The following is a 24,740-nucleotide window of genomic DNA, read 5'->3' on the forward strand; positions in this document are numbered from 1 at the left end:
GTCAGTTATGGGGCTTGAACTCAGGGCCTGGTCACTGTCCCTGAGTATTTTTGCTCAAGGTTAGCACTCTACCATTTTGGGCCACAGTGCCACTTCACTTTTGGTTTTCTGGTGGTTAATTGGAGATAAGAGTCCAACAGACTTTCCCCTCTGGGTTGGCTTTGAACCTGGATCCTCAGATCTCAGCCACCAAATGTCCAGCTCAAAATCATTAACAACTAGCTGGATTTGCATACATGTTCCTGAAATCAATCTATCTATAATATTTTAAATGAAATGTATGAAGAAAATCTCACCTCATGCATCTAGATGGTTAGAAAAAGATGTATCAGATAGCCTTTGCAGATTATAAATATTTTTCTTTGATACTAAGACTTGACGGGAGATAATCAATCAAGCTGCCACATGGAAGTTGAAACCATGTCAATAAATTTTTCACACTGATAAATTAAAACTGAATATTTTATCTTGCCTTTGAGAAGTCTTTTACCTGCATATGATTTCATGAGATACTGCCTTGATTACTTAAAAGAGTTGCTTAAATCTTCTAAATGTTGACATTTTTTTATCATACTACATTTAAAAAAACAACTCTTAATATTATCACTAATCTCATTAGAAAAATCCTTAAGCTTGGGAATACTATTAAGTTTAGTGGTGGATATAATTTTTCAAAATTTTAATTTTGCCTACTAGAGGCTTGGCTCAAGAGGAAGAGAGCCCTTGCCTAGCAAGTATGAGGCCACTTGAGGCCACTAGTTCACAACCTCCAAAAAACATTCTAATTTTTTCTCAAAATTTCAAATTTTATTGTTAACAACAAACTGTCACTTTTTTTAAAAAAAGAAACAAGCATATGTTGTTTTTTTTTTTTTTTTTGGTCGGTCGTGGGGCTTGAACTCCAGACCTGGGCACTGTCCCTCAGCTCTTCAGCTCAAGGCTAGTGCTCTACCACTTCAGCCACAGCGCCACTTCCAGCCTTTTCTGCTTATGTGGTGCTAAGGAATTGAACCCAGCATATATTGATTTTTAAGAAAATCTGCCAAATACCTATGTCTGAAAAATCGTAGCTTACTTATTAGATTTTTGCTTTTGTTTTGCGAAAACAGGATTTTTCAAAACCCTATTTTGATTAGGCAGGCCTTAACTTCTGAGTGCTGGAATTACAGCTGTTTACCATTACCTCTGGTTGATTATAGATTTTGTGTGTACTTCAATTTGTGTTTTAATAAAAATGGTACTTCATGGAAAAAGTAGCTATTTCTGTCCACAAGTTAACCACTCAAATGCTCTCTCTTGGAATAACCATTATATTAGGAACATAAGTACTTTAGGATACTTTCTGTTTAATCAGATTGACTAATAGGAAAAAAAAAAGGTCAGGCACAAGTGGCTCATAGCTACATAGGAGGCTGATATCTGAGGATTACCATCTCAAGCCAACCCAGGCAGGAAAGTCTGTGAGACTCATACATCCAATTAATTACCAAAAATAGAGAGCAGTGGTTAAAGCAGTAAAGTGATTAGGTCCAGAGTTCAAGCCCAAGGACTCGTACAAAAAAAAAAAGTAGATTAAAAGTCTATTATATATTATATGAGGTAAGGGTGAAGCCACGAGGGTTTAAATTGGCACATTAAGTGCACAAAGTATAGTTTTGCTTCCATTTGTTTTCACAAAAACTCCAGTCTTTCTACTTTTCATTTTCTCCTTAAGTTCCTTTTATATTTTCTCACATTAATTCTTTGTGTCCTGGATTTTATGTCTACAATTCTATTTTTAACTTTTTATTAAGTCCATAGATGTTTTCAGTCCTTATTTTCTAAAACCCTTGAGGTACTTGTCAATACAAACTGTGTGTGGAAATGTGCTTTCTTTTGGACCTCTGATACTCCTATTCTTTTGACCATTACTGTTATTAAATCTCTCCCTGCCCTCATAAACACACACATTTCTTAGGGTTGTACTCTGACTCATTCTATCTTATTTCATTTGCTTTGTTTTTTGTTGTTTTTTGTTTTTTTTGGTCAGTCATGGGGCTTGAACTCTGGGCCTGGGTGCTGTCCCTGCGCTCTTCAGTTCAAGGCAAGCACAGCTTGAGCCACAGCGCCACTTCTGGTTTTCTAGTGGTTTATTGGAGACAAGAGTCTAATGGACTTTCCTGCCCAGGCTGGCTTTGAATCGTGATCCTCCCATCTCAGCCTCCTGAGTAGCTAGGATTACAGGCATAAGCCACCAGCGCCTGGCTAGATCATTTGTTTTTTTTTTTTTAATTTTATTTATTTTATTACTGTTGAGCAAGCAGGAAGGATACGGACTTCCAAGCTCCATTTGGATATTTATAACATCATTTAAGGGCCTAGATTTACTGAATTTTTATATGGAAAAAGTTCATGTATTTTTAAATGTTGTGTTTCACCTGCAGTTGCCTTCACAGATTCAGAACAAATGATTGTACCTGACATGGCCGACTCCTGGTCTAAAAAGTTAAATTGTCTTATAATTCTTGTTATACAAAAATGGGAATTACAATAAATCCAAGCCTAAAGTATAAATAAAACTGTTATAATTTTGAAGTTAAAATAATTTTACTTAAAATTTAACAAAAATTTAAATTTGCTTACACAAAAATTATTTAGAAAAATCTCTTAATATTCTTAATAAGCTGAATTGAACTTTAGAAGCTTCTTTCTGTAGAACTACTAATTTACAATTAAGCATTGTAAGAACCAGAGTTATTTATTTAAATCCTTCATTGTTACTAGTTCTGAAATCTCTTTTATATTCTACTCCTCTGGGAATGGTAGTGATATGTGGATACCTCATGACACAGGAAATTATGCCAAAAAGTAAACATGATTCAAAGCCCATTAATTATCTTTGGAAAACATCAGAGAATAAGCAATGAATTAGGAGTTTATAATTTGAAGTTGATGACTTAATTTTTTTGTCTCAGCAGGTAAAATGTCTATTTTGTTTTTGGCAATAAAAGAATATTTACTAATGTCACTGATGTGTAAATGTATATATGTATATATGCACGTTGTATATGTAAAATGCATATGTATATATATGCAATCCTAAATTTGTGAGGCATATAAATAAGCCTTTGTCTTGTATAATTTAATTTGATATTTCTACGTAAAGTACCTTGTTGCTGTACCCTGACTTGAGTCATGCCCACCCACAGTCATACGTACTTTTTTAAAAAGTGGCTTTTACTGAGATGATTTTTTTCAATTTGCAAGGCCATAAGTCACAAAAAAAAAAAATCTATTAGATGCAATAACAATTAGAAGAACATGAGGCATGTTACAAAACTTGGAGACACTATTGACAACTAAAAAAATGGACAGGAACCAAGGAAAAGATAAAGCTAGTTGGTTCCATAAATTTTGCTTGTCCCAAAACAAACACAAAAACCAACTTTAACTTAGAAAAGTTCCATTATAAAATTTACTTTTAGCCGGGCGCAGTAGCTCACGTCTGTAATCCTAGCTACTTAGGAGGCTGAGATCTGGGGATCACGATTCAAAGCCAGCCCTGGCAGGAAAGTCCATTAGTCTCTTATCTCCAATAAACCACTAGAAAACCAGAAGTGGCGCTGTGGCTCAAGTAGCAGAGTGTTCACCTTGAGCTCAAGAGCGCAGGGACAGCGCCCAAGCCCAGAGTTCAAACCCCAAAACCAAAAAAAAAAAAAAAAAGACAAAAAAAAACTTACTTTTAAATTTTGCCTATTTTGTTTTGTTTTTTGAGACAGGGTCTTTCTGTATAGCCTCAACTCATGGTGCCCACTGCTTTAGCCTCCTGAGTATGGAGATTATAGATCTCCATCATAAAGATGGAGATCATCATAAAAATGGGCCCTTTCAATCTCTTATGTCCTGTTCCTAATGACATTCTGGGATACTTATCAGAGAAAGCTCTTCTTATTTAGTTAAAATCATATTAGCTATTCTATAATCAACTCCAGTTAATTTACTTCTGCCTACATTTCTTTATATATCTCAAAGTGTTTCTATAATTAATATTTATAATAATTTACTTTTGAGGATTGCTTTCAAAGTACAGGTTATCTTACTCTTTACTCACCTAAGATCAAGACCCTGATTTTGCCAAATATTTTCCATAATGCGAATAATTTGAAGTGTTAGCATATCTTGTCGTAAATCTGAAATTCAATAATGTGTACAAAATAAAGATTATTTTTACAACCAGCTGTTCAAACACTTTTTCCAATTAGAGTATAAGCTACAAGAGGAGTAGAGATTATATTTCTTAACTGCTAAAACCCCAGGATTAAACAGTATTTATGGAATGAATTATGGAATGAATGAATGTTGACACTACTCATAGAAATCATAATGAAGTAAATAATAAAAATTAATATCAGTACTTCTGATTCTAAATAGGTTGAGCAAATTTCCCCTCAACCAGTAAAGAGTGAATGGAGGTTGATCCTAGGCCCAAACACACACCAATACTTTTAAAAAATGTATTTTTTTTATTGTAAAGAAGATAGAGGGGTTACAATTCCATGAGTAAAGTACATTTCTTGTTGAACATCGTTACCCACTCCTTTGTTGTTCTCCTACTATCCCTTCCCTTTCCCACTCCCCCCCTCAAAGTTGTAAAATTCTTTTCTGACATACTGTCTTGTGAATATCATTGTTGTACTGGGTCATCCTCTGTGCTTCTTTCATAATTTTGTTATTTCCCTTCCTTTCCCCAAATCAGATAAATGTATATACAAGATAGAGGGTGAAAGAACAGAGGTTGCCAGGAATAAACCAATGGAAAAAGATTATCAGATAGGACAGCCTCTTCAACAAATGGTGCTGGCAGAATTGGCTATACACATGTAGAAAACTGAAGTTAGATCTTTATATATCACCCTATACCTGAATCAACTCCAAATAGATCAAAGACCTAAATGTAAAAGCAAAGTCTCTGAAAATATTACAGGAAGGGATAGGGGATACCCTAGGGCTCTTCGGCACAAGTCAGAAATTCCTAAATAAAGAGCCAGAAACACAACAAATCAAAGAAAGGCAGGAAAAATGGGACTGCATTAAACTAAAGAGCTTCTGCACGGCAAAGGACATAGCTAGCAAGATAAATAGAAAGCCCACAGATAGGGAGAAGATCTTTACTAGCCATATAACAGACAAGGGTCTCATCAAAGATATACCTAGAGCTCAAAAAATTAACTCCCTTAGTAACAAATCCTCAAAGAAACAATCACCCATTAATAAGTGCACTAAAGAATTTTCTCTCTGGAGAGGAAATAAGAATGGACAACAGACACACGAAGAAATGCTCAACATCACTGGCCATAACAGAAATACAAATCAAAACCACACTGAGATTTCACCTCACCCCAGTTAGACTGGTCATTATCAAGAAAGCAAATAACAGATGCTGGAAGAGATGTGGCCAAAAGGGAACGCTACTATACTGTTGGTGGGAATGTAAACTTGTTCAACCACTCTGGAAGGCAGTATGGAGGTTCCTCAAAAGACTAAACACAGAACTCCCCTATACAGCAATCCCACTCCAGGGCATTTACTCCAGTACTTTTGAGGGCTGCTTTCAGACATTGATTACCTAAGAGAATTGTTAGAAGAATGTCAAATTAATTTTCATTCATCCTATCTTTGAATTCTTCATCATCCTTTAACTGTGTCACCATGATCTCCTATCTTCCAAAGCTCCTACTCTTTTCTGCAATTCAGGCTGATATATTACTTTTAATCACTGGTTGCACTTCAAGTTTCATATTTTCTGAGATTCCATTGCTTGGTTTGTTTTTCCCTATGCCAATCTATCATAAGTCATCTTCAATTTGTGGTCAGCCAAAGAATAAGGGTGGAAAAAAGCAAAGTTTTACTCCCCTATCATTGGTAGTCACTGAAAAGAAGTACTAGGTTTACAACTGTAGGAGTAAACCTCCAGGTGATCTTCCCTAGTTCTTAAAATTCATGACAAGTCAATGATTTTAGAAGAGTCCACCTTTAAAGTGGATACAAGGAACTAAGAAAAAGCCTCTGTATATATCCACTACTTTCCCAATAGCCTCAGTTAGAAATTATAATTGAGCACACAAAAATATATTTTAAAGTTTTGGATTTCTTGACTTCCTTCACATGTATATTGCCAGGTTCAAGACATCTCCTTGGGAGTGAGGATGAGGGAGAGTGATGGAGGAGATGAGTGATACCAGGTACACTGTATACATATATGGACTTCTCAAAATTAAACAGCTAATTGGTACTATTTGCAATAACTAGTATATGTCTGAGACAAGCAGAAACGGTCAGATAAGTTGATGTTAGGCAAAATGAACCTCAAGATAAGGACTCAAATGTTTTTTCTTTCTTGCTATTGTTTCTAACATATTTATAAGGTTTCTTTGTTGCTTTGTATGTCCCTCCACCACAATATAATCCCTGTTTTCACTGTATTTGATGTTGGTATAATTTGTGGAGGGGAAGGAAAAAAACAAATTGTTAAAATAGGGATACAGGTGGACCAATTGCAACAATGAGATGCACAAGATGTTATGTCGAAAAACAAACTTTACAACTTTGGCGCGGCGGGGTGGGGGGGGGTGGAGGTAGGGGGGGTATTGATGGGAAAGGGAAACAAAGGAGGCAACAATGCTTGATAAGAAATGTACTTATTACCTTACTCATGTAATTATAACCCCTCTACACGGTATTTTCACAATTAAAAAAAATGTAGAAAAGTGAAATGAACCCCGATAGGGACACAAGAGATTTTCTTTTTGTTGCTATTCTTTTTAATGTAATTATAATGTACTATGTGATTTTTTTTTTGTTTCTTTTGTATGTTCCTCTCCCATGGTACAACCCTTGTTGGGCAGGGGTAGTTGGGAGAGGTGGGGAGGGAAGGGATGGTAGGGGAGGGGCTATAGCAATGCTCCATAGGAAATGTACTTACTACCTTACTCATGTAACTGTAACCCCTCTGTACAGTATTTTTTTTTTGGGGGGGGTCCAGTCATGGGGCCTGAACTCTGGGCCTGGGCACTGTCCCTCAGCTCTTCAGCTCAAGGTTAGCGCTCTACCACTTGAGCCACAGCACCACTTCCGCCTTTTTTCTTTTTGGTTATGTGGTGCTGAGGAATCGAACCCAGGGCCTCAGGCATGCAAGGCAAGCACTCTACCACTGAGCCACCTTCCCAGCCCCTATACAGTATCTTTACAATAAAAATATATATTAAAAAATATACAGGAAAAACAGTATTTACTTAGTCTATATTTTATCACATGTGCAATCCTGAAATAGTTTTCAAGGTATTTGAATATCCTGTTTATAAAAAGATAGCAAAATTCATGCATCATAAGCTTAAAATATTCTTTCTTACCATCACCATTTTTAAAGATGATCTCATTGTTTTGAAACAGTAACTCTGACATGATGTCTGGATTCTCCCAATTCAACCACAATGGCCTTTTCGCTGAGGACATAATTCGACACTCTTCAAGCCTTTAAAACCATTAAAATCTTTACTAAACATTTTACCCTTGTTATACTTTTTAGTCTCAAATTTACTTTAAAATATGTATACAACAGTTTTTGTAGATGTTACAAAAATATTTAACTTTCTCATTTTTATGTATATTACTTCCTAAAGAAATTACTAAGCTTAGAAATGCATATGTAACTATGAATTTCAATACATCATTAGTTTTACAGACATTATATTCCATTTCTTATGTAGCATATTAGAAAGTTTGTCCATAGGTTTCAAACTCTATTACTTAAGTAGTAGAAATCGATTTCAAATAAATGTAGTTCAGACTTAACAACACTTTACTATTCCTATTTTGCAAGGTAGAAGAATGAAGAGGGAAGCATATATAATTATACATTCTAATTATACATGGTACATTTTGACTTTTCTCAAAACTCTACCCAGAAAATGTACTTATTCAAATATATTACTAAAACTGTTAAAAACCTTACCTGAGATTTCCTAGTTGATGAGCAGGGTTTAGAGGAGATAGAAAACCCTGTAGAGCATCCATAAAATCTGGTTGTCTCATTTGTTCAACTAAAAACTTCATCTGTACCTGATTTTTTTAAAAAGCATGATCAAAGATAGAAATAATAGAAATGAATTTCATAAATTTCATGAATTTACACATCGAGAATGAGATTTGAATCCATACTCTCAACTAGCTGCATTCTAGGTGAAGTAAATAGGGTTTCTATGACACAGAGCAACATGTTTAGGGAGAGAGACAAGCACTTAGTACCTTCCTGTGGAAAGATAAGCTCTGCTGGTGACAAAGGTAAATGCAAGTTAATCATGACCTGTAGCTCAATTACTAGTTTTTATAAATCAAGTTGCATTAGAATTCAGCCATGCCTATTTATCACCTATGACTGCTTTCTTATTGGAATAGTGGAGTAATGAATTTCATGAACTACTAATTTTAACCATTGTTAAATTAGTTCAAACCACTGTGATAAAAAAACTGTAGGTACAAAATGAATGTCTATATTTCATAAGTGTATATTTTCATATTTAACAATGTGAAATATATAAATGTTTATAACATAAATGTAAGTTCTGCTCTGTCAAAACAGTCTAGTTCCTGCTTGCCCATAAATTCCACAATCAAAATCAATAATTTTCTTTTTCCTGATCTCCTTCCTATCTCCTAGGGATAGCTTTTATTCACTTTCTCTATGCTGCCCTCATACATGCTTTTGAAATACCATTATTTTCGAATGTACTACATTTGAACTTATATACAATAATTTTATAAAACCAGTTCAATCATAGTGCATAACATTTAACTGAGAATGACTTTTTACTAATAATGAGTGTAAAATGGAAAAGATAGAAATTTAAAGATAGGAAATTAAATAAATGTACATTGTATTAAGCATCTCTCTTAATTTAAGGACTATGATAGGTGTTTTACATTGTGTAATTTAGTTTCACAAAAATCTTACGATGAAAGTATCAATCCCATTTTGCAGTGAGGAAAATTAACCTTCAGGGTCTAAATAATGCACTTAATATAAATCCATATTATTTACATAGGGCTTCTTGGCACTGGAACTTGGAACCAGATATTAAGCTGCTCAATTCCAAGCACCATGATGTAGATGTAGATATACACTAGACCTTTAAACAACTCTGCAAGGAAGTGTCTCAATAACATACATTCTTTTAATGTTTGCATAATCATAGGAACCTTTACACTTGAATACGTAATCTAAAATTTATATAGTAAAGTTAGCAGCCTTGAAAAGGTCAATGTATATATGCAGATAATTATATATAGTGGACTTTCAGGACTGTCACAGTAACACTTTTTACAGAGCTAATGTTTGTCCGACATTTCAGGACCCTAAAAGAGAGCTTTATAGAATTACTGATGTGAATTTTTCTGAAGTATGTATTTTTCTGCCCAGTTATTTTTTTTTAATTTGTAAAAAATAGTACATAAAGTATTGTGCAGTTTACAGTTTTCATCTTGTGTGTGTGCTTATTGCATAATGCTTTTTAAACTTGGAACATTCACTATGGCTAAATAAGATTTTTAAAGTGTAAATATTCTAATACTAAAATATTTTACTGATTTTTTTCTTTAAAATAAAAGTCTCAAAAACAACTAAAGAATGACATACCTTTTGTGTTTCATCCTTCTTCTCCTGTTTGAGAATGTCAGTTAGGTTAATGAGCTTCTCCATAGCTTCAACTTGCCTATTCAGGTGCTTCAAATACATCCCACAGGCACGGCAATATGATTCCAAAAGTAAGCCAAACCTCTGACTAACTGTTTTATTGTGCATTTCAGATCTAAAAGGATAGGGTAAGATTAAAAACAGATAAAATAAAATATATATTTATATTCTTAACTGTTATGTTATCTTCAAGAAAATAGGAAAACCATTTTCTAAATCATCAAGTAACAGTTACAACCATACCAACAATAAAATGATACAAAACCTACCATTAAAAAAAACTAGTAAAAAATTTTTAATAATTTATGACTACTGAAATTTAATAAATAACTAGGATTTGTTTCACTTGTTTATTTTCTGAGCAAAAACCAACATAAAATGAGTTAATAAAGAACTCAGTAAATATTTTATTTTTCTGGCAAATATATATGCACATTCCTCTATGCAACTTCTAAATTTAAGTTATTTTAAACCTCCTAGGTCCCAATTCTTAATTTTTAACATTAAGAAAATATTACTCATATATTTTTAACTTTATTAAAAGTTAAGACCTCTTAGATAAAATGCTATAAGATGTATCAAATTCCAAAAATATTTATTATTCTTAATTAGCTGTTCCAGTAAGAAGCATGGGATTTTGTCATTATTGTCTTGAAAACTAAGGTAAGATTTTTCATTTATTTTGGGCTATTACATATGTATAGTGTAACCTATAGAAACAATAATATGTACCTAGAAAATTTTACTTAAGTTAATTAGGATACTTAGAAATATTTTAGCTTTCATCATGTATAAAATGAAGTTCTGACTTTCATTGTTTACTTAAAGAGAAAGTTTAAGAGCTCATCAGTTGTACAGTATGCAAAATTATTTCAAGCAAAAACAATATATAAATAACTAAGATTTATATATTTATTAAGAATTTGGTGGGGAAATAATTTGACTTACTTTAAATGCCAAAAGAAAAAGTGTCCAATCCTTTGATTTGTCAATGCTTTCTTGAGTAAAAATCTCACAAGCAGATTGTCCAAATATTGCTCATATTTTAGAACCTAGATAATTAAAAGAAATAGAAATTCAAATGAAAATAAAAAGACAAAACAAAAAGATACCTACACTCAAAAAGTTTACAAGTGAGAAAAAGAAACAAGCACAAGATTACAAAATAATAGGAAACCTACAGGAAGTTTAAGAAGAGAGATATACTATTAAAACAAGTCAATTTAAACTAAACTATCTTCCTGTGGTTAGGAAAACTTTATAAAGAATACTCAGTCATCAAATCAAACCAAAAATCTAGTATACTCTAAACTAAATTCTCAATAAGATTTTCCATGGTATTAATTGAAGGATTCAAAAAATTCTTTTTCAAAATTATAATCAAGAAATGTTTGAAAATAAGGGATAATTTTATCATGTCAGAATTTATGACAAGCCAAGCATGGTGGTATGTATTGGCAATCCCACCTAACCTACAGGCTGAGGCAGAAGAATCTCTTGAATCCATAAGTGATTAAGACCAGCCTGGGCAACACATTCAAAAATCTCAAAAATATGATAATGTAGTCATTACTTTTTATGTACATTATGCAAAAAAATATGTAAATTGAAGACAGGGATAAGAAGAAAATGGGAGAGAATGAAGGGGTAACATTGATCAAGAAGCATTGTACTCTTAACCTGATATATGGAATTGTAACCCCTTTGGACGAATAGTTAAGGAGTACCTACTTCCTGGTAGTTATTTGTTGGGCTTTGACTTGGTCTTTCTGAAGAATTATACTATTTGAGTTCTCTATAGAAAGAAAAAAAAAAAATCTCAAATGACTCAAGGCTCATTTCTGCATTTCAAGAATTAAAGAAAAAATCTTGGAAAGTAAGGATTAAAATGGCAAAATCTGTAATATAAAACCAGTTAATTCATTAGGCTTTGAAATTTGCATGGACTTGAAATAAAGCATTACTTTCTATCTTACCTGTACTAGCTGGATTAAGTACTGAGAAAGTTTATCATCTGTTAAATATTTTTCCAAGCACCGCACAGCAAAAGCTCGAACCATAGGATCTGGGTAATTACAATCCAAAAGCTCCATAGCCTGTTCTGGTTTGATTGGAGGCCAATCTTTTACTAAACAGTACATCTGTGTTTGGAGTAAGATAATAAATTATACTTAAAATTAAAGACAGCTGTAAATAAACTCTAAAACATTCTCTTAGCCGCCAATTTTAAGGTTTTAAAACCTCCTTAAAATTTGCTTAAAAATTTCAATTTCTATTAGTTTTATCTGTGAAGATAATTTGGATGATAGTTTTTCTCCATGAATTACCATGATTATTAATTTATTTCATTTCTTAAAATCATGGACATTTTCTGAGAGGAAATAATTTAAGTGCCATATCAATGCTGTATAACAGTTGTTCAAGAAACTCAAACATGCTCTTACCTGGGCTACTTCATCTCTAGAATTCCATTTAACTGACAGAAGCAATTTGGGTAGAATTTCGGGAATGGTTACGCAATAGTGCCTGTTGAAAAGACAAAACAAAATCGAAAAAAGGTTCTATGTCATTCAAAAGGTTCAGATGTCTAATTCTTTAATTATTCAATCTTTAAAAAATTCTAAGCATTTTATTAGTATTGCTAACCTTTCTTCAAATCCTAAGAAATTACTGTTTACAATGTAGTATATATAATCTTCATATTTACTTAGTCAAAATGGCAAGAAAGAAAATCCAAATTTAGGTTAAGTACTTAATTTTCACATATGTTTAAGAAAAATTGTGAATACATATACAACTTTTCAGACTACCTATATTGTACAGAACTTGGAGCAGAGTCACCATTTCTAGCTACTAAGATTCCTGGATAAACATCTTTTAATGGACTATCTGCAGAAATATACAGCAAATGCTTTAAATGGACAGTGTCACTAATAAGAGCCAGAATCATCTGCCTAATCTGAAAATAAGAAATTATGCTATTACTTTAAATAATTGTAAGAAAAAGAAAAAGAAAAAATCGCTGCTCCAAATTTATTATCTAGACCAACTAAGACACAAGTGATCTACTAATTTTTTTTCTTGAATGTAATTTTTAAGAACCTAACGATAAACTCTCTTATTAGAGAGTTAAAAAAAAAAGCCAGCTGGGCATGGTGGTAAATTCCCATAATCCTAGGAATTATCTCAAACCACAAGAACTGTCATTTGAGGCATCTCAGGCAAAAGTTGGCAAAACTCTCTTCTCAAAAACAAGCTGGACATGACCTTTCATCATTAAGTCCTAGCTACTTGGGAGACAGAGGTAGGAAAACAAAGAGTTTGGAAGACAGTCCCAAAACTTAGGGCAAGACACTATCTGAAAAACAAACTAAAACAAACAAACTAAAAGCGAACAAAACTCAAAGGACTTGGGAGTTGCTCAAGTGTTTGCCTAGCAAGTGTGAGATCCTGAGTTTAATCCCCAATACCAAAAAAAGTCACAGGGTCTAAGGAACACAATTCAGTAGAAAAAGGAGTACTTAGCATACATAAGGCCTAGGTTTGATTTCTAAAAGCTTTTCATGTAGAAAGTATAAATACAGCAGATATCTGGAAATTCAACCATATCGATATATAGGGATATAAAATCTACATCTACATATATATATATAGATAGATATAGGTGTCTGTGTGTGGAGAGAGAGAGAGGAGAGACAGAAACAGAAACAGACAGAGACAGAGACAGAGCTTGTGTATATGTGTGTTTCTGTGTGCCTCTGTGTGTGTGCTGGTCTTAGGGCTTGAACTCAGGGGTCTGGACACTATCCCTGAACTTTCTTGCTCAAGGCTAACATTTTACCCCTTGAGACACAGCTTCACTTCCTGGTTTTAGTAGTTACTTGAAGATAAGACTCTCATGAATTTTGACTTCTTCCAACCCAGATCTCCAAATCTACTAGCTACTAAGCCTCTTGAAAAGCTAGAATTTCAGACATGAACCACCAGTGCCCGACAATGTCTGTATTTTATAAAAGTCAAGATTAATAAGGAAAAACATGTAAATTATAGTTTACTTCTTAGGTATGGTAAAGATATAGCAAGTTCGATGCTATTCTGTTGTTCTATTCTATAATGAAAGGAAATTGCCATCTTAACACTTACCTATGGCTCCAAAGGAAATCTTTCTCTTGTTCAGTGATTTCAGATAGTGGATCCCGTGTACAAATTGCTCGAAGTTGTTCTTTATCGTTCTCTCTTAATTCATTATCTCTAGCTAATCTGTTACTCTATAAAATAAAGTATTATTTTTTTCTATGGTTTTCTTTTGCCATATATCTTCCCTTGGATCCTTAAGTGATCTACTAAACACAGAAAATTAATTTTCTATAAATGTTACATTAAGAAATAGGAGAAAAACAAAGGAGGGGGTAACAATGCTCAACAAGAAATGTACTCATTACCTTACTCATGTAACTGTAACCCCTCTGTATAGCATCTGTACAATAAAACAATTTTTTCCTAAGTTCATAGAAATATTGGTTTAAGATATCATATTTGTGGAACAAATTCAGTCACTTCCTTGGTTAATATTACCACCAACCACAGTTAGAAGAGCAATTAGCAGTTAATTAGTAGATTGATCAGATTGGTATTCTAGGAGTCAGTGGTAAATTATTACTATTTACTCCTTTCCCTGATGTAGTCTCTTCCTACTATACTACTGACTAATCTGCTAGTTTATGCATAAGAAACAATTTAATAAAAATGTAAACTCTTGGGCTGAGAAGGTGGCTCAGTGGTAGAGCGCTCGCCTTGCATGCTTGAGGCCCTGGGTTCAATTCCTCAGCACCACATAAGCAGGAAAAAAAAAGCTGGAAGTGGTGCTGTGGCTCAAGCTTTGAGCTGAAGAGCTGAGGGACAGCACCCAGGCCCAGAGTTCAGGCTCCACGACCGGACCCAAAAAAAAAAAAAGTAAACTCTTTTATTTTCACTCTTAAACACATCTTTGTAATTGTTGCAAAGCTTTTAAATTTTAAAAGTAAAAATAAGAGAAAACAAGGGATAAAGCATTGCATATTAATTATAAATATTAATTATGTTAGGAAACTAAAAAGAAAACAAAATAATTTTTAGATAATTTCACTTAATGATTATGTTCCCTGCAAATGCTGATATATTAACTGAATAATGAAAAAATCATTATTAAAAACATCAACATACATATTCCTTAGCCATTTCTAATGCTACAAATGAAAGGAGACCTCCATAGTACATAGTTTTTATATACCCATACATTGTTAATTTATTCAACATTGTGAAGAAATATGATTTCCACGTTTTCATTCTACATTGCACTTTTAGTGCATTTATACAAAATATGCACTTTGTGTATTGTCTTGTACTTCTTTTGGGGGGAAGGGTATACAACACAGTAATGATGCTGTATTTACTGAGCTTCAATTCCAGTGCAAAAACAAATGAATAGCTAAGATAAATAAATTTACTTTGATGGAAGAGCAGTAAGAAGTCTGTAAACGTAATCCCTTAGAGATAAGGGAAAAGAAACATGGGAAGTAGAGTTCACAAATGTAAAATTGGCACATTAGGTTGAAAAGTTTGGCTACTATTTTTACTGAACAGTATTTAAAGGATGAATGTCATGATTCAATTTGTTTCCTAAAGACCATTCTGCTCTATAAGAGAGGGATCAGTTAGGAAGCTGTTGCAATAGTCCAAGCATGAAATAATATACACTTAACCTTCACATTACCAGAAAAAGACATCATTGAGGTCCAAGGAACTTTATCTACTTTTATATTATCTATTTGTCTTTGTCTACTTCAAATACAAAATAATTCACAAAAGAATAATAATGAACATGGTAACAATTTTATTAGATATGTTTATTAAAATTAGAAATAACATTTTCCATATTCTCCTGATTTTGAAATGTATCTCTGTTAAATTGTGACTTACACTGTCAAAATGCAACACATTTCAAAACTGATGGATTTAATTTGGTGATCATTTTTGATAAATAATTGTAAACAGTTCCATCTTTATGCTTGCAGGTATCAATAACAATAATCAGGAATTTTTATTTCTGTATCATTCATCCTTTCAGTAACCTTTATATAAATGCTGGCAAAGAACTTCCTGCATTTATTTGTGATGCAAGACTTTGGATGAGGTTGTATTTTAAAGTAATGAACCAACTAATTTGGTAGTGGAGATTTCAAAGCAGTACAGTATTTATTAGACTGTGGCACCGTTATTGCTCCATGCTTTTAGCCAAGTTTACAATGAGAACTGGGAGCAAAATTCTGACTCAGAAGTTCTTCAAAGCTTATAGTCAGAATAGCTGGTGTAAAACAAAGTTGGGGGTTAAGAAAAGAATGGTTGCTGAAGAGATTAAGAGTCATTAAAGAAGTCATCAAGTTCTTTTCATTGGGACAACATGAAAGATGCCTTGCTTATACATATCTCAGGAATCAGTAGGATGCCCCAATCACACACTGAACAGGATAAAGGTATGTTTGTTTTAAAGACTGTCTTCTGAGAAAAGAGAACAGCTAGAATACTATTCATACAAGACTACCTTCTTTTCCCAATGCTCAGTCCCCACATATTCAGAGGCTGATGCTACTACAATTGTTCAAAGGGGTCTAGCTACTGTTCCAGCTGGCAGCAGACCTCAGCATTGTCTCCACTGTGCTATTTTTGCAGGCATAAAGAATTTTTAGGAGTTTCGGTTTCATGGAGACTTCCACTGAAATATGAAAGGAAAGCCTGAAAAGCCAATTATCACTGGAAGTGGAGCAGTTGTTCATAATACAAATGATTTTGTTCCCTCTATTTCCCAGGGACCTTAGGTAATAACTAAAATTATCTTTAGTTATCACAATTGGTATAATGGTGGTTTTGGCTTTATTCCAAGGATGTTTCTAAACATCCTTCAGTGCACAGGACAGACCCCCCACAACAAAATTTATATGGCCTAGAATATAGTACAAATGTTGAGAAATACCCTCTTAACTTCTATTACCTGTCTCAGTATTCCTACTATGATTTATCTGTTAGTTGAAAAATACTGGCACTTCAACTTATATCTGTCCAATGAAAGCCTAAAAAAGCACAAACAAAAAACTCTGCAAAGATAGTGTTTAACAGACTTTTATAATGCTGGAAAGATGTCTCAAGATACTGGGTGATCACATAAGAAAACTGAAGGATTATGGGTTAGTAGTGTTTTATTTCACTATCATATCATTCAAGTCATTATATCCATCTCTAAACATCTGTATTATTTTAGTCCGCTTTAGTATAATTAGAATTAATGAATAAGGGTAAAATGATTCCTATTATAATTTATATATATATATATATATATATAACTATGATTCCATTATGTGTTTTAGATTTATACAAGTTTCCAATGAATAGCTAGAAAATAACATTTTTCTTACTTTTGTTTCATAAAGTAGAATTTTAAAACAAAATACAAATAATAAAGCATTAATTCTTATAAAGACTTACAACTGCTCAAAAAAGAAACATCATTTACATTATGTACACAAGAAAGACATTATTTATTATGAAAGCAACTGGTACACATCTTAACTGGGCATACAACTAGGAAGTAATTAAAGCTCCTAACTGTAGTATTCCAGGCTGCCTCTTGGTGCTGCTATTACTGTGGCTGAGACACCTGTAATATTTTGGGACTTCTTGGTCGTACTACTAGGCTAAAGCAAAAGTGATAAATTTTGAAAGTATAAGAGACACTAATTGAACAAAAAAAAAATCATCTTACCACTGACAATTTCTCATGATTTATTTTATATTTCTATTTCATCAATTTTGTGTTGTCATTATTAATATTAATGATGAAATTCAATATCTGTATTTCTTCACTGAATAATCAACAGAGACCTCTTTAGTTCATTACTTAATGCTTATCCCGGAGTTCTATAGGTATTCAACATTCAATAAACAGATGTTAATGAAGACAAGTTAGAAATGTGCATAACCTAAGAAGAAATGGAGCTGCAGGTAAAATATGAGTATATAGAAAACATCATTATATTGTAGTAGTGTCTAGGTTAGTGTAAATAAATACATGAAATCTTTTCTATACAGAGTTATGCACCCATGTCTACAGATACTTAAAAAGCTAAGTGATTTGCCTTACCAGGCCTGCATGGGAGTAACTAAACCCTGCTTCCCGAGACACAGACCAATTGGCATGCTCTTCAATCACTGACATATCTGGAAACTTCACCACACTGCTGAACCAATCAAACTCCAACTCCAAGCATGGAGTTTCCTAAGAGATGGAAGAAAGGTTATTACACGTATACTATGCTTCACTATCATAAAAAAGACTATGTAGTTTATGGTAATAAAAAGCTTACTTTATTTGGATTTGACCCAGTAACACCAATGGGGTTCAGTAAATCTTCTAATCCATGAGGCACTGGCCAAAGATTCAAAGCCATTTTTCCAGAAACAAGGGTATCAGTGTAGTCAAACAAGTTTATATTTCCCCAGGCCAATGGACAGTGTTCCTTAAAAGAATAAAGAAAAAAATCACTATTCTATGGGTTAAATTACACAATGTATTTCAAAACACTTTTCTTATGCCAATGGCTTACGCCTATAATCTTAGCTACTCAGGAGGGTAAGATAGAAGAATCAAAGTTCAAAGCTAGCCCAGGCAGATAATTCCTCAAGATTTTTATCTTGAATCAGCCAGCAAAATGTTGGGACTCGAGATGGGGCTCAAGTGTCATGAGTGAAAAAGCCTGAGAATCTCAGTTAAAAAAAAAAAAAAAAAACAAGAACAACACACTTTTTTTCTCTAGAGAGAATTTTTACAACATTTCCTATAATCATAAAATATAAACTCTACCAAAAGTCATAATGACTTTTTTCAAAATGTAAGCATTTTTTACTTCTCTTTTTTGGAAACTACATATTTCTTCTTTAATGATAAATAAAAAGTCATAATCAAGAGGAACGATATGTATAGGCAGAAAGTTATGTGGTCACTCTCCATATGTAACAAATTATATAAATATGAACTAAATATATTCATTAAAAAGTCATTTCTGAAGCTCTGTTAAAGTATTCTTCCATAAAATATGTTTTTAAAAAATATTAGCAAGTAGGTTATGCCTATAATTCTATTTTTTCAATAGGATGAGATCTGCAGGATCTTGATTCACTGCCAGTCCAGGCAGAAAAATCCTCAGGATCCGTCTTTAATCACCAGCATAAATCGAGAAAGGATGCATGACTCAAGTGTAGAATGCCAGCTTAGATAGTAAACTTAGCATGTTTGAAGTCTTTGAAGTCTTTGGTTCAAACCCTACCAAAGGCAAAAAGAAAAAAACAAAAAGAAAAGTAAAAGCCAGTATTCCATGGCTTATGACCGTAATCTGAGGATAGTAGCTCAAAACTAGCCCAAGGAAATTCCAAGATTCTTATGTCCAATCCAATCTGCCATCAAGAAGTCAGAAATGGAGCTGTGACAAAAGTAAACAGAGCACTGACCTTGAGCAAAAAAGATATGGGATAGTGCCCAGGCTCTGAGTGCCTGGTACCCAAGCCCCAGAACCAACACAAAACAAATAAAAACAACAGTTTAAAATAGATTTGATTTTTTTTTTTTTTTTTTGTCGGTCATGGGGCTTGAACTCTAGGCCTGAGCGCTGTCCCTAAGCAATTCAACTCAAAGCAAGCATTCTACCACTTGAGCTACAGCACCACTTCTGATTTTCTGGTAGTTTATTGGAGATAAGAGTTTCATATACTTTCCTGCCCAGGCTGGCTTTGAACCATGATCCTCAGATCTCAGCCCCCTGAGTAGCTTGGATTACAGGTGTGAGCCACCAGCCCCCAGTTTATGATATTAAATCTTTTTTTTGGGGGGGGGTCCGGTAGTGGGGCCTGAACTCTGGGCCTGGGCACTGTCCCTCAGCTCTTCAGCTCAAGGCTAGCACTCTACCACTTGAGCCGCAGAGCCACTTCCGGCTTTTTCTTTTTTGCTTACGTAGTGCTGAGGAATTGAACCCAGGGCCTCAGGCATGCAAGGCAAGCGCTCTACCACTGAGCCACCGTCCCAGCCCCTTGATCTATTTTTAATTAAATAAAAAAATAACATTGACTTTGTGAGATTCTACTCAGAGATTTAATTAGAAAATTTTAGAGGTAAGCATAATTTCCTTCTGAAATACTTTACCTCTTTAGCACCCTTTCGGCCTTTAACAGAGCAAATGGAAAGGCAAAGTCGAGCAGCACGAGGAAGATCAGGAATGTATATATCATAATTCAGCCATTCATTCCACCTACACAAAAATATTAGCAAAACATAAAAGTTTTATCACTGCATATAAAGGAGTCCTACAAATCAAAACCTACAGAACCCAGTAAGTGATACATGAGAACAGTCACATCACGACTGTATCCAAATGGCCAAGAACATGTAAAGTTAATTTAGTGCTATTTTAAAAACAGAAAATAGAAATTAAAATCTCATGCAATAGCACTTACTATACATGAGCACGGTTGAAAACAAAAATAACTTCCTAGAGTATTCCTACTTAGCACTACTGCTATTCTATTAAGTCTACATCCAATTTTCAGAATCAATTTAAATCTCTTAAAATTACTGCTATGATATTAAGGGATAGATTCTTATTCCTGAATAATTCCATAGAAAAAGAAGTTTTTTTAAATACCCTACATTGTATGTCTTACATTTGAGCAATAATAATATTTAAAGATTCATAAATCCCTTCTTTCCCTAGGAAATTACCTTGTTCACAAAGACCCTTCAATTGAATTCTATAAATATCTATTTGGGGAATAATTTGAACAAATCTGCATTAGAAGTTGACTGTGGAATTATTTACCAACTCTTACTGCTTCATACATAGATAAGGTAAGAAAACAAAGATAAGAAAAATAACATGTTGGATTTTTCTTATCTAATGTGGGGAATTATAAGAACAAAGCAGTAACTATCTTCTCCTTGGAACAATAGAGACAAAGAATAAAAATAAACTTTGGGTAAGATTTTAGAAACAAAAAGTGATTTTTGTAACTGATGTTCATTTGTTCTATATGTACATGTTTGGTAATGCACTGCACTTTTACAAGTATTGCTAAATACTAACATGACCTTTAGAAATATGTACCAAATACTCCCTTACCTGGGATTGGAACAAGGTACTCTCTGAGTGTTCACATTGTCACATAAGGGTTCACCTCCATGGTAGATACCTGTCCGAACATAGATCTGAAATAAGGTAAGACAAAGGAAGGAGGGAAGGAGGGAGGGAAGGAGAGAAGGAGGAAGGGAAGAAAAAGAAGAAAACAGAAAGTAAAGGGATAAGGAAAGAAGAAAGGGAAGTGAATAAAAGAAAAAAAGCATGTATATAAAAATAGACATATATATATTCACACATACACATACAATACATATATTCATATACACATAGAACAACAGAACTCAGTATTAAACAGTAGCATAATATAACATATGAATGTGAAAACCAATGAATTCTGTTTTGTTTTGTTTTTGGTCGGTCATGGGGCTTGAACTCTGGGCTTGGGTGCTGTCCCTGCGCTCTTCAGCTCAAGGCAAGCGCTCTACCGCTTGAGCCACAGCGCCACTTTGGTTTTCTACTGGTTTATTGGAGGTAAGCATCTAATGGACTTTCCTGCCCGGGCTGGCTTTGAACCACGATCCTCAGATCTCAGCCTCCTGAGTAGCTAGGATTAAAGGCATGAGCCACCGGGGCGGCTCAATAAATTTTTTTTATTCTTTTCTTTATACATAAAGTTTAACATAGATACAAATACCTCAGCAAAATTGGCTACAGCTTTTGTTTGTATAATGATGGGAAAATCAGACTACTGAAAAATTTAAACAGGCTCACAACCCCTAAGTTAAGTATGTAATCCAGAATTAGTATACCAATAAAACATGTAAGTAGCTAACACAGTACAGCAATGCTGTAAAAAGACATGAATGTTTAAATTAAGAGCAATTAATAAAGATTACAAAAAGGCTCAATTTAAGTCAGATCAGCTTTTGTTGCCAAAAGTTTTATAAAATTTTTGATTTTTAGAGCTTAGAAGCATCAACATTAAAACTGCTGATTTTACCTTACCTTATCAATGTCTCGGATATTTACGTTTACATAAGTTGCACACAGAATTTTTATTCTGAGTGCACTATTTATAACCCAAAGGGATTTTGTAGATGTTTCTCCATTCATATATGGTGTAGCAGTGGAGATGCGTCTAGAGTAAGATGGCATTGTAAAACAGTCCATTGGCAGCTGAGAATAAAGGCTTTCTTTAGCCATCAGCATCAAATTAGGCATCCTCCCAAGCATAATACAACTTCTTATATACTGTAAAATATTAAGAAAGGTGGCAAGAAACCATTTCTTGTAAGGTTATTTTTTTTTTGCTTCAAAGGCAATATATACAAATATCATGAGACTTTACATATTAACCAAATTAATATGCAAATTATTACTAAAATCATTACAAATTAATCACACATGATTTTAAGTCATACCTTCTAGACATTTTTTGTGCTTACTTGTACTTAATATTTGAAAGCAAGATTACAGTATATATCAAAAATTCTGATGAGGATGTGAAGGGCAAACAAAGGAGGAGGCTGCAATGCTTGGTAAGAAATGTACGCATTATCCTGCCCATGTAATTGTAACTCCTCTGTACAGTATGTTCACAAATAAAATTAAATTAAATTAATTAAAAAAATTTTGATGAATATGTTATATAAAAAAGAAATTAGTAAGGCCAACTTTTGGGCTTATCTTTCTAAAATTACTAAACGCAAAAATGAGAGGATCCTCATAGCAGAAAAGCAGTATCATCTGAGTAAGTCTCTCTTATCATAATGATGTTTCATCCCAAGTTTGCCAACCAAACATTTCCCAAGAAGCATTGTTATGGAGACATGTTAAAAATGTTAAAATGTACTGATCCAATTTTTAAAATGGTAGTTTGAATAGAGGTTTTTTAACAATGTAAATCTTATAATTCTCATATTATAATGGCCTATTTTCTTACCTATAAGCTCTACTAGATTATAATCAATAAGCCAGGACCATGTCTTACTTGGTATTACAAATTACAATTTTGTATGTGTTTGTTATAGTTGCTTCTTATGCCTATTTACTTAGTGAGTGGAAAAAGTGTGTGAAAGTATTAATAGTATATCCATTGAAAAAAACCATAATCTTTCTGGAAGGGAGAGGTGGGGATGACTGGTTGAAAATATTGACAATATAGTTAAATATTGGCACTGATCAAGACATATTGTTGAATTCAACTCTTTTGTACAACTAAAGAAAATAAAAAATTTTAAAGATAGATAACCATACTCTTTGAAATGCCTACTTTATTTCTATTCCCATGTCTTTTATGTGTTTGTATATGGTGCCACTACTAGGGCTTGGACCCAGAGACTGGGAGTGGGTTATATTTTGTCCCTCAAAGCTGGCGCTCTACCACTCAAGCCACACTTCCACTTCTTTTTTTGGCTGGTTAATTAGAGATAAGTGTCCGTCCCATCGACTTTCCTGCCAGGGCAGGCCTTGAAGGCAATCCTCAGGTCTCAGTCTCTTGAGCATCTAGTATCCTAGCATAAACCACCAGCACCTAGTCCCATATCATGTCTTGAGAGGAAAAAAAAAAAACACAAAATATTCCATATTTATGTTATTGTAACTGTGTATACATATAACCTCCATATTGAGATTATTGTAATTGGCAACATTTTTAGACTTAAATTATTACAGCCTGAAAATAAACTTGAAAATGTGCTTTCCAAGTTGTACAAGTCGTTATGTGGAAAAACGAACTTTACAACTTTGGTGTGTGTGTGGGGGGGGGGGGGGAGAGGGGGGAGGACTGGGTGGGGGGAGGATGGGAAGGGACAGAAAGGGGAAACAAAGGAGGAAGCTACAATGCTTGGTAAGAAATGTACTCATTATCTTGCCCATGTAATTGTAACCCCTCTGTACAGTATTTTCACAATAAAAAAAAAGAAAATGTACTTTCCCAATATTAATTACTTAATTTTTTAAAGTTGTCCTAAAAATACAGGTAACAGTTCTTGTGTAGTTACTTTTAAATTTAAAATTAGTATTATGGGGAGGGGGGAAAGGGATACTGAAAGGGACACACACACACACACACACACACACACACACACACAGAGGCACACACAGGCACACACAGGCACACACAGAGACAAGATTACAAAACCCACCAAACCCTTTTATAAAAGGGTACAGAAAGGAGGAGAGAAATGAGAACATGGTGAAGAAGGGGTATTTGTTCAAAGTTCACTGTGTATATATTTGGAAATATCATAATGAAACTCCCTCATACTACAAATATATATGCTAATTCAAAAAATAAAATTAATATTCTTGAAATGTATTACTCACCTTATATTGACTCAATGGGTACTTTTCTAAGAAGTATTCATCACAGCCACACACTTTTAAAATATACTTGCCCTGATATTCTAAAACACAGAGTTTTAGTTGTTCTGAGGACAGCAGCATACTTCGAGTTTTTTTCCTGATTGCTTCAGCAATCACTTGTTCTGGTACACAGTCATGATTGATTTTCAGAGTATACTTCTGCTTATCATTATTTGGAGAAACTATTACCCAAATCACTACTATTATTTGTCCTATAACAGAAAAAAATTAGATGTACTCATCATGTGTGTTTCATTCATCAAGAAACAATTTTCAAGAAGTATGCACTACCCATTACTCTAACCATAATTATAAATGACTTATAATCAACCTAATTAAATATAAGTATTTAATATCTGGTAGAAGTAGAAAATTTTAATAATTGATAGTATTAAGATCAAGTAAGCTAGACCTCTCCTGAACACAATGTAAAATGGCAAGATTCTCATAAAATGAACAGTGTTTGCAGTTAATTTTTTAAACTTTTGTGT

General features: G+C 33.6%; 1 protein-coding gene across 1 annotated transcript in view; it reads right to left on the minus strand.

Annotated features, from left to right (window-relative positions):
- Pik3ca (phosphatidylinositol-4,5-bisphosphate 3-kinase catalytic subunit alpha) overlaps positions 1-24,740 on the minus strand; it is a 75,879-nt gene that overhangs the window by 6,413 nt on the left and 44,726 nt on the right. Inside the window, exons 4-17 of the mRNA XM_042678822.1 lie at positions 24,211-24,461; positions 21,889-22,134; positions 20,926-21,011; positions 19,953-20,058; positions 18,124-18,276; positions 17,901-18,035; positions 13,871-13,995; positions 12,172-12,253; positions 11,704-11,868; positions 10,676-10,779; positions 9,671-9,842; positions 7,991-8,097; positions 7,389-7,510; positions 4,091-4,169 (exon numbers count right to left, since the gene is read on the minus strand). Of these exons, the coding sequence (XP_042534756.1) occupies positions 4,091-4,169; positions 7,389-7,510; positions 7,991-8,097; positions 9,671-9,842; positions 10,676-10,779; positions 11,704-11,868; positions 12,172-12,253; positions 13,871-13,995; positions 17,901-18,035; positions 18,124-18,276; positions 19,953-20,058; positions 20,926-21,011; positions 21,889-22,134; positions 24,211-24,461 (1,933 nt within the window). The remainder of the gene's footprint in view (positions 1-4,090; positions 4,170-7,388; positions 7,511-7,990; positions 8,098-9,670; positions 9,843-10,675; positions 10,780-11,703; positions 11,869-12,171; positions 12,254-13,870; positions 13,996-17,900; positions 18,036-18,123; positions 18,277-19,952; positions 20,059-20,925; positions 21,012-21,888; positions 22,135-24,210; positions 24,462-24,740) is intronic.

Source organism: Dipodomys spectabilis, unplaced genomic scaffold (genome assembly GCF_019054845.1).
Source record: "Dipodomys spectabilis isolate Male_0828 unplaced genomic scaffold, ASM1905484v1 ptg000050l, whole genome shotgun sequence".
NCBI lineage: Eukaryota > Metazoa > Chordata > Mammalia > Rodentia > Heteromyidae > Dipodomys > Dipodomys spectabilis.